General features: G+C 55.8%; 1 protein-coding gene across 1 annotated transcript; it reads right to left on the minus strand.

Annotated features, from left to right (window-relative positions):
• Positions 1–681: 681 nt before the first annotated feature.
• LRRC73 (leucine rich repeat containing 73) lies at positions 682–7,150 on the minus strand. Its single transcript, XM_005486506.2, has 6 exons — positions 6,524–7,150; positions 5,906–6,066; positions 4,729–4,851; positions 3,449–3,549; positions 2,721–2,904; positions 682–1,100 (listed from the first exon to the last, which is right to left on the minus strand). Exons 1-6 carry the CDS (start codon positions 6,793–6,795, stop codon positions 1,030–1,032), a joined length of 912 nt encoding a protein of 303 aa, XP_005486563.1. The 5' UTR covers positions 6,796–7,150; the 3' UTR covers positions 682–1,029.
• Positions 7,151–9,817: the final 2,667 nt, after the last annotated feature.

Genomic DNA, 9,817 nt, shown 5'->3' on the forward strand with positions numbered 1-9,817 from the left:
TGTCTTGTTTCTTTGTCCCCGTAATTAATGATTTTATTCCTTGTTCCCTTGAGTAGCAGCTGCTACCACAATTTAATCTTCCAGCCTAATCTGAGCCTTGAAACACGATCTTCCTTGTCAGCAAGGGACGCCTGGCAAAGCACAGGCAGTGCAACCCACAGTGCTGCTGCGGGCTGAAGCCTTCACCGGGGTGTGCACGGCTGGTGTCAAGCTCCCTGCAGAGCTAGATTAGCCCAGCCCGCTTCCTCCTGGCCCGAGGGAGGGCCTGGGGGACAGAAAATTGGACTGTCACCGACCTGTCCCCAGGGCCGACACCGAGTCGGGAGGCGCGGCAGAGCCGGGAGGCGGCGGGCGCGGGGCTGGCGCCCCCTACCGGCGCTCCGGGCCCGCGGCTCCTGGCCTGGCCGGGCCCACAGCGCCTGCCCGCGCCTGGCACCTGCCGGTAGCTGTGGGCAGCTCCCAGACCCTGCCCGTCCCTGCCGGTAGCTGTGGGCAGCTCCCAGACCCTGCCCGTCCCTGCCGGTAGCTGTTGGCACCCCCCAGACCCTGCCGCTCTCTGCCCGTGCCAACTGGTCCCGGCCCGTCCCTGCCGCTCTCTGCCCGTACCAACTGGTCCCGGCCCGTCCCTGCCGGCGCCCGCCCTCCCTGGGTCGCACAGTGGCGGAAGCGGACGCTGCCGAGTGGTGCCACCACATCTGTGACCTTTATAAAAGTCTCACCGCGACAGCAGTACAAGCGATAGAAAGGACATCTCTTATACACATCTGAATAAATACAACCAGCGCCCTGCGGGCGCAGCCGAGCGTGGGGGTGGCAGGGCGGCGTGAGCTACACATGCGGCGACGGGGACAATCACAAGCGGCCGACGAGGCGTGTGAGGACGCAGAGACGTGTGTGGAGACTCGCTCAGAGCCCAGGGAGGCATCGGCAGGAGGTGAGATGTGTGACAGGAGGGCTGGGGAGCCCAGCCGAGGCTGGGGCTGGCGGTGCACGGCGCTCCCCTCGGCAGAAGCAGGCAGGGTAGCCCAGCTACATTTCTGTTTCTGCTAAGAGGCTGTCACCGAGGCCTGATGTCATCAGGACCATCTGGGAGCTGGAATCTGTGTGGAGAGAGGGAGAGAACCATGAGCCGTTCGGGCTGCCGGAGAGCGTTGGGCTGCACTCCAGATCCAGAGGTGAGGATGAGGAATTAAAACACAGCAGGGTGGGAAGAAAACTGCTGAGAGAAATGGGAGATTAAGTAGGAGCTAGGCCTGCTCTGGCTACACAGCAGAACAGAATCGATTTTTGGGGAGGGGGAGAAAGGACAGACAGCAGCAAAAGGCCAGAGGAACATCAGGTCTGAGTACCCCAACACGCAGGTGATCCTGGTTGCACAGGCCCAGCCGTGCCCTCACCCAACCCTGCACAGGCCTTTGAATCTGCACTCATCGGGTGTTTCTCAGCAGTGTCCAGGTGTCCCACAGTGTCCAGGTGGGGCAGGCTTCAGGCTGTGAGCCAGCCAACGCCACACAGGGTGGTGGTGTTGCCTTCCCAGGAGCAGGGAATGCTGTGGGCAATCAGCCATGTTACAGCAGCAGAGGCCTGGAAATACTGACTTTCTGCACTGCATGAATGGAGGGTTTGTGCAGCCCTCCCCTGCCAGCCTCGGGGAGGTGAGGGCAGCTTGCTGGCTCTGCCATGGCTCAGAGCCACAGCCAGGAACACTGCGACTCTCCCCACAGCAAGTGAATCAACTGCAAGGAGAATGGGCCTGCATAGCAAGTAAGAAACTTAGCAGGGTACCAGTTTCCCATCCAGAAGCCTTTTGAAACTGAAAAAAACCCTGTTTTTTCCTGGGTGGAAGGGAGATCTCTTGTAGCAGTCCTGCACATTCAAAACTGCTGCAGGGGAATCTCTATTTCAGGAATCAATTTCTGTAAGCAAGATCCAAAACTTGGCCAAACTGTCACTAAATTATGGGTTTAATAGATGAGGATCCAGATGTTTTGAGGCTCAAGAATTGGTTGTGCTTGTCTACTGGTAGTCTGATATGAGAATTGTGAGGGGTGAAGGACAAATGAAGGTAAAAAAAAGCAAACCCTCAAACCAGCTGGATCACAAGGTAGGCATGACAAAATAGAGTATCATATATGCAAACTACACAGAACAGGCTAGTGCTATCTCTGTAATACACCTTTTTTCCATTACAAGCAACAGACAGACAGTGGCACCTGGCTAACCCTTCACACGTTTGGGATGTAGAGATGGGAACAGCTGATGCTGTGCGGATTGCAAAGAGGTTCTGGAAACAGTGAGGAATGACACAAGTTTTGGCTAGGATATCTGGCAAAGGCTCCCAAGATCTTTAATATTCCTGCCCTTGAGTTTTAAGACTTTGAGATTTCGTTCTGCAGCATCAGGAAAAAGCCTCAGAGGTGCCATTTCCACTCTTTGCAGCAGCCGCATTGTCCTTGGAGGCTGCCTTTTCTCCTGTGAGGAGAGAGGCGCAGCCAATGCTGGTTAACATGAAGGTCATGCCTGGAGGTGTATGTATTCCATGGAGGTTGTATGCATTCCATGGAGGTTGCATGCATTCCATGGAGGTTTTATATATTCCAGTTCATGGGGAAAAGGGACAGATGCATTCACCAACCCCACTGCAAGAGGCCAGTGGCACTGGAAACACCCGACACCTCAGGAGCCCCTCAGCTCCTGCCCCCCACTCCCAGAGCTCTTACTGTTCTGGCAGATCCAGGGATTCTTCTCCCTGGCTGTGACTTCGTGGACCTCTGTCTCCTCCTCTTCCTCGCCCTCTGAGAGAAGATCAGAGATCTGCTGCTGCAGCTCAGGACTAATGTTGTTCTCTGCCAGGATGAGTGTCCGTAGGGCTGTGGGGTAATTCTCTACCATGTCCAGCAAGGTCTAGGGGGAGAGTAAGATAAGAAGGCTGACAAGCATCACAAGGGCTGAGCAGAAAGTGTCAGTACTTTGTCTCCCTGTGAATTCCAGCCCTCCTCTCCTTGCTTCTGCCTTCCCTTGACCTCCCTTCATCAGGCTTTATGAGAGATTGAAGACTTCCCATCTTCCTGTGGGAAGAGCTGAGTTTGGATTTTCTGGCTCTGTCTAAAGAAGAAGGGACTGCTCTACACTGTTGCTGTCACACATCCAGGTCCATTCCCTCTTACCACTAGAAGCTGGAGATCTGAGAGTCTGTGCAACTGAACCTTGGCCTGTATTTGTCCATAGAGATTTAGTTCTGATTCTCAGCCAAAATTCCAACCTTATTTCTTCCAAGAAAAGAGCCAGGGGAAAGCAAGAAGCCCCCTGGGTGCCGGGAGGGGACGAGGTGCATGTGGACTCCAGGGTGTGGTTGGAGGCAGGTGTGGGTCCTGGGGCCTCTGTAGACACCCCAGCCCTGGGCCCTTGAGGTGTTGGTGATGCTGCAGGGTAACTCTGAATTGCTCACCTGAGCTGACTGGTTGGTAAGTCCTGTTCCCTCCAAGTCCAGCACTTCGAGGGTTCGGCTGGAGGCCACAGCCACAGCGAGCATCCCGGCTACCTGGTCACCTGTGGGAGGAGCACAGCAGGGCTGTCAGCAGTGCCTGCCTCCCCTCTGTAATGCCACATGCTCTCATGCACCTGAGGCTGCCATGGGAACATCCTCTGAGTATTTCTGCCATCAGACAACCTTCTAAATCTGTTCCCTCGTGGTGGGAAAAAAGCTGTTAATGGAGAAAAGGGACAAGGAAAGTTGTGCCATTTTGTGGTTATGGGAGCAGTCACTGATTATCAGGGGAACACTGTGAGATTGGTTTGATTCCCCAAAGAACCATATCTCCCCAAATCTCCTTCCTACTCAAGGAGGCAAGGGCCTTCAACAGTCCCTGTAAGGGCATCCCAGAGACAGAATAGGAGCTGAATACTTCAGCCTAGGGAAAGGCTGGAGTCAGACAGAGGACTCTGCACCAGCTGGCAGACTGCCTCCCTGGAAAGGGGGTAGACTTTGATGGGGGATGCAGCAGGATGAGGAGCATTGAAAATTGATGTTGGTGAAGAGACAAGACTCCAGAATGTGTTCTGACATTCTCTGTCGAGTGTCAAGATGCCATACAACTGTGACACCTTTTCTTGGAACAAAACCCAGCCTGCTGTCAAGTAACACCTGGGGCTTTTCCTGTCCAAGAGGAGGTACCTGGTCAGAGAAGAGGGCCTGGGGGAGGCTCTGCTGGCAGACAGGTTGAGGAGGGGAGTGTCATCCTGATGCTCAGGCACGGCCCGATCTCCTCCTCGCCACCTTGCAGCAGAGCAGGAGAGAGTTTGTTTCTATGGCAACGAGTGCCAGGCTCTCCTCCTCCTCCTCCCTGCTCCCCCAGGAAGACGAAGGGGGGAGTGCGGGGACATACTGCATCTGCCAAGCCAGCTTCAGCGCCCAGGGCTTCAGGGAAGAGGGAGACATGGAGGGTCAAACGTGACGACAAAGGCGGTGGAGTGGGCAAGGCACAGCCTCCTTTCTGCCCACAGGGCATGTGGCCACCTCATACGAGCAGAGCAGTGACTGTGGCTTCTCCTAGAGCTGAAGGTGCCTGGCAGGGTGAACTTGCTGCTGGGGACCGGAGGGCACCTATGCAAGGAGCTGCCCCATCCGGCTCTACCACCTTTCCAGAGCTTGCTCCCTGGCCCCCCCTGGTGCAGGTCACACAAACGCTGAGAGGCAGGAGTGCTTCTCCTGCCCGGTCCCCAGCTTACCTAGGGGGTTGTAGTCCAGGTTCAACACACGGAGCTGTGAGCTGTGAGCCACTGCAATGGCCAGGCGTCCCCAGCCTTTACTTGTGATGCCTGGGTTGGCGCTCAGTGTCAGCTCTTTGAGGCCTGTAGAAGAGAGGGAAGCCAAACCAGAGTCTTAGGGTCCCCAAAGCAGTCACAGGAGGACTTGTTCAGCTCACCAGAAGAGCTTTGGCTTGTGTCCTCTGTACTCTGTAGGGCTTAAGGTCTTGGTTTGCTCTGACAACTGTCATGACATATTTCAGTGATCAGTGAAATATTTCACTGCCTTCAGCTGTGGCCCTTCATCTAACTGTGCTGCAACTGCCCCATTTATCTGCCCTCCCAACCTGCATCCTGCTTACCCTAAATAGCAAACACAATGGAAAACACAATGGAAACCAAGGGGTGTGTGAGACAACTGACTGGGCAAAGAAGGTGGCAGGAGGTGACAGGCTGGAGAGAGGATAACAGGGACAGTAGGCTCCAAAGCCTGCACCTGAGAGGGGTGGCCAGCAGAGATAACAGCATCAGTGGCATTGTGCACACACAGAGGAGGAGGTGCTGGGAAAACGTGGAAAGCACTTTGGAGAGTCAGAAGGAAGGAGTGGTATTACCTCAGCACATGCCAGCTCTCAGCTTGAGTGGGTCACTGACCTCACACCACCAAAGATCATTCCCTGCTAAGACCTGAGTCTTGGCACGAAGGCTGTGACCATGCAACTACACACTCATGGAATGCACCACAAGCAGGGACAACTCCCAGGCCCTGATAATACAGCTAGGTGCTGAGGTAGGGGCACACAGTATATTTATCTACAGTGATTATCAACACACAAATGCAAAATAATAAATTTCAAGTCCAAGCTGTCCTCTCCTCCAGTTTCAAATGCTGCTGACATGAACCAGAAGCAACCTGTTAGTCCCTGAGCTCCAAATTGCCAGCAGGACAGATCAGTAGCAGAAAGTCCAAACCTGCCCAAGGGAACCACTCGTCTATTGCTTGGCTTATCTGCTTTTCTTAAGTTAGGGGAAAGAAATCCTTAGCCCTGGCAAACCATAGAGCCTGCCTCCTCCAGGGCTGAGGATTTAGTGCTGCACGCATCTGACCTATGTGAAAGCTCCACCAGTCATTGAGCAGCCCACAGCCCCTGGTGCTTACCAGACTTGGCCCCATCAGGCGGCAGGAGCCCACAGATAAGGTTGATGCCTTCATCACCCAGCATGCAGTCTCCTAGATCCAGAGCCACCAGCGAGGGGTGGATGGAGAGAGCAGGGTTGAGGAGGGCCAAGCCTGCATCTGTCAGGGGACTCCCATGGAGGCTGTGCAGGTAAAAGGGAAAATTACTACAGAGCCTTCTTCCTGGGGGCTAACTAACCTGACAGGGAGGAAGAAACAGACAAAATGAGGTGGATGACAAATACTAACCCCAAGTGGGCAAAAAGCTTTGGAAAGCCTCTGTCGCTAGGGTGGGCTGGCCGCTACGGTGGCCCTTCTCTCCGGGCCGGGACGAGGGGCGCAGGGGATGCCGGCGTTGTGGGGGCAGCCCCACAGGGTCCGAGCCTGAGGCAGGGCCGTGCCCAGCCGGCGGGGGCAGAGGTGGCTCCCTCCCAGCCAGGTGACGGGCAGGGGCTTATCCTCCGCAGCATCAAGGGCATTTTCCCTCCGACAAGACTCAAATTCAGGGACTGGCCCCGAGCTGATAGTCCCCCGAAAGAGCCGTCCCCGCCCGGGAGAGGACCGGGACGCCCTCGGCAGCCCCAGCCGCACTGTACTCACAAGAGGGACTGAACGGAGCGGTTCGTCTTCAGGGCCTCGGCCAGCTGCTTGACGCGGTTGATGTTGGAGACGATGCCCAGGTTGAGGTTGAGCTGGGCGAGGGAGCGGGACTCGGCCACCCCGCGGCAGACGTGCCCGAAGTCCCGCTCGGAGAGCTGGCAGCCCCGCAGCGACAGCAGCCGCACCGAGTTCTCCCGCAGGCTCTCGCAGATGTCTCGGATCTCCGCCCCCGACAGCGTCTCCCCGGAGATCTGGATAGACCCCGGCAGCATCTTCCCCCGGCTGGGAGCGCCGCCGATCCCGGGGCCGCGCAGCCCGGGGCAGAGCCGGGGGAGAGCCGCGCTGCGCGCTTCGGGCCGGGGCGGGCAAAGCCGCCGCTGCTGCCGCCGCCGCTGCCGGGCAGTCCCGGCCCGGCCCACCGCGGCCCCGGGGGCGGCACCGCGCTGCCTCACCGGCGGCCGCCGGGCCGCCCCGCTCCGCCCGGCGGCGCGGTGTGACCCAGGGCAGCCATCGGCGGGGCTGATCCGCACCGGGACGCAGGGTCGCGCCGCCCCACAGCGCCGGGCGGGGCCGGGCAGCGCCGCTGGGCCCCGCCCCGCTCCGCCCGCACCTGCCGGGCCGCCCCGCCCCGCCTTCCCCGGCCGCCGCTCCCGGCCCTCCTCCCCGCCCGGCCAGCGCCTCCCCGCGCAACGCAGCAGGCGTGGAGGGAGGTCCGGCATCCCTCATCCCACCCCGGCATCCCGGGCCCCGACGCCGCTCAAAGCCTGCGAGGGGCGGCGGTACCGCCCGCTGGCACCTGCCCGCTGCCCTGAGGAGATGGCGGGGCCAGGGCCGGCCGGGCTGGGTCCCCGACACTGGGGGCGCAGGAGGGGAGGGAGGGTGTCAGAAGCACCTGGGAAAGGCTCTCCATGCCAGCCCTGCTCCCACCTGGGGAAAGGGGCCCAAGCCATTGGTGCACTCTGGGAGCTTGGTCCGAGAAACTGTGGTGTTCCATGGCTTCAGTTGCTTTTAATACTTAAACTCACTAAACCTGAATCCTTGAACCACAACTTAGTGGCAAGGTCAGTCTGATCTGCTCCTCATGGCCCAGAGCGTGCAAGAGCCAGTGCTTGGAGGCAGCTGCCTGGAGGTGAAAGTTGGAGGGCTGGGGAAGGGCCACAAACTTCCTTATCTCTGAGGTCACAGCCTCTGCCCTCAGCCTGACCTGAGAGATATGGGGCACACCCCACCTCCTGCTAATTCACAGGTATGGATCACAGGGATTTGTCCCCTCTCTCCCCATTGAGTAACCTTGTACTTGGAGAGAAATAGGAAGCAGGGCCCCTGCGTTTTCAACTTCACTGAGCTGAAAAAGGAAGGCAGTGATGTGGAAATTAGGTTAAACCGCCTAAGTAGGCAGCTTTCTGCACGTAACTAATCTGGCTGCTGCATATAGCAGTGCTCAAATGAATTCCAGCCCAGTGGGTAACACTGGGACAAAACCAGGCTCCTTTGCTTGGTTTGCAGGCCAGGGCCCAGGAGAGGGGATGGAAAGGGAAGAGAAAAATAGGGTGTGAAGGGGGATATGGAGCACTTCTCCTCCATTGAAATGGAGGAGCAGATCACCTGAGCTGAGGATGCATGGTAGGTCCTGGCTAGGTAAGGGGAACAGCAGCTTTAAGACTTCGGCTTAAGCTCCCAGTGTGGGTATCACCACGCCCTTTGAGCAATCCATGGCTGCTCTCTAGAGTACCCACACACACAGCCTCTTCTTTCTTTCCCTGTTGCACAGAGATGCATGACCTTGATACTGTTCTGCAAGATACACCAAGAACAGACCACTGGCCTCGCAATTCATCTGTGCTGCAATACAAGCAGCAGCTGCAAGCATCCAGACGTGGTACAGCTGTGGTGCTGTGGCTTTCAGAAAAGGAGCAGCTCATCTCTGAGGTCAAGTTAAAAGACCCAGGTGAGAATGCAATCCTACATATTGCAGGACGGTGAGGGACAGAAGACTGGGTTTCAGAGTTATAGGCAGGTGTAGCCAAGAAAATCCCAGCTGCTGCTACTGCATGCAGGTCAGCTAGAAGGCTACACTCAGACTCACCTCTCTACCTCCAGGCACTACTCAACCCACACTTTTTAAAACAGACTATTATTAGAGAGGTGCTCGGAGGAGAGCCCCTGGGACATGTCCCACTTCCATTGCAGCAGCAGTCCTGAAACATTGATGAAGATGCTCTAGTGCCTCTTCACTGCCTGTTGTCAGGAGCCAGAGCACATTGAGGAGACAAGTATCCCACCTACTTTATGCTCAGTTCATTGAAAAAGTGGCACAGGAGCTAATGGTCCAAAGCTTTGGCTCACCAAACCTAATGCAGGGCTATGCTTTGGGGACTTTGGCAATGCTATTTTGTGTAGAATAGGTATTTCTTCCTGGTCACGTGCAGTTAGCCAGCAGGTATGAGGAAGGTCATTTATTGTTTACCTACCGGTGGCAGAAAGTGATGGCATTGAGAGTTAACACATAAACAGAGAAAAACAGTGGATGAACAGCAACTACAGTGAGAGTACACAGGAATACAAATGGGAGTAGAAAGAGCCTACCTGTAATCCAAAATCACAACTAAGGTGACCATTAGTGCAACAAGGATAGACTGTAAGAAGAGTTGGACACTCAGCTATTGCATAGGAGGAGGTCATAGATGCTTTAATATTAATTTTCAGCTTTAATATACAGCTTTCTCTTTCTAATCTGACAGCTTTATATGTTTGTTCCATATTTAATAAAGAGGGGCTTACACAGAGCTACCTTTACCTCAAAAGTGGGAAATGATGAGTGGGTTATTTCAGATTTGCTGCAAGGGAGAAGGGCAAAAATTATTTGAGATTTGCTGCAAGAGCTGTACCAGGAAACAGAGACAGTATTGCACGATAGGGTGGTAAGGCTTGTTCTGCTAACTAGAGGACTTGAGTAAGCACTGAGATGCCCTCCCACAAGGACTTCATTAGGCCTGCCTGCTCAGCATGCTCCCTGGAACTGCAGCATGCATGCATTTCTCTGAAAAAACATGTCCTTCTCTGTCGGTGAAAGGCAATGCTGAAGCTCTCAGCCGAGCACTGAATTTCTGGCAGTAAAGAACAGCTCAGCTTCCAGCTGCTGCTGCACAAAGAATTAATCAGGGCTGAAGAACTGGAGCAGAGCAAGCCCCACAGGTTCCAAGAGGGTGGCTGGTTGTCACCCTGATCATGTCCCCAGCTGACACAACACACAAGCTGCTCAGGGGAAGCATGAGGAGTTTACTCACTGCTCTC

This window comes from Zonotrichia albicollis, chromosome 3 (genome assembly GCF_047830755.1).
Source record: "Zonotrichia albicollis isolate bZonAlb1 chromosome 3, bZonAlb1.hap1, whole genome shotgun sequence".
Taxonomy (NCBI): domain Eukaryota; kingdom Metazoa; phylum Chordata; class Aves; order Passeriformes; family Passerellidae; genus Zonotrichia; species Zonotrichia albicollis.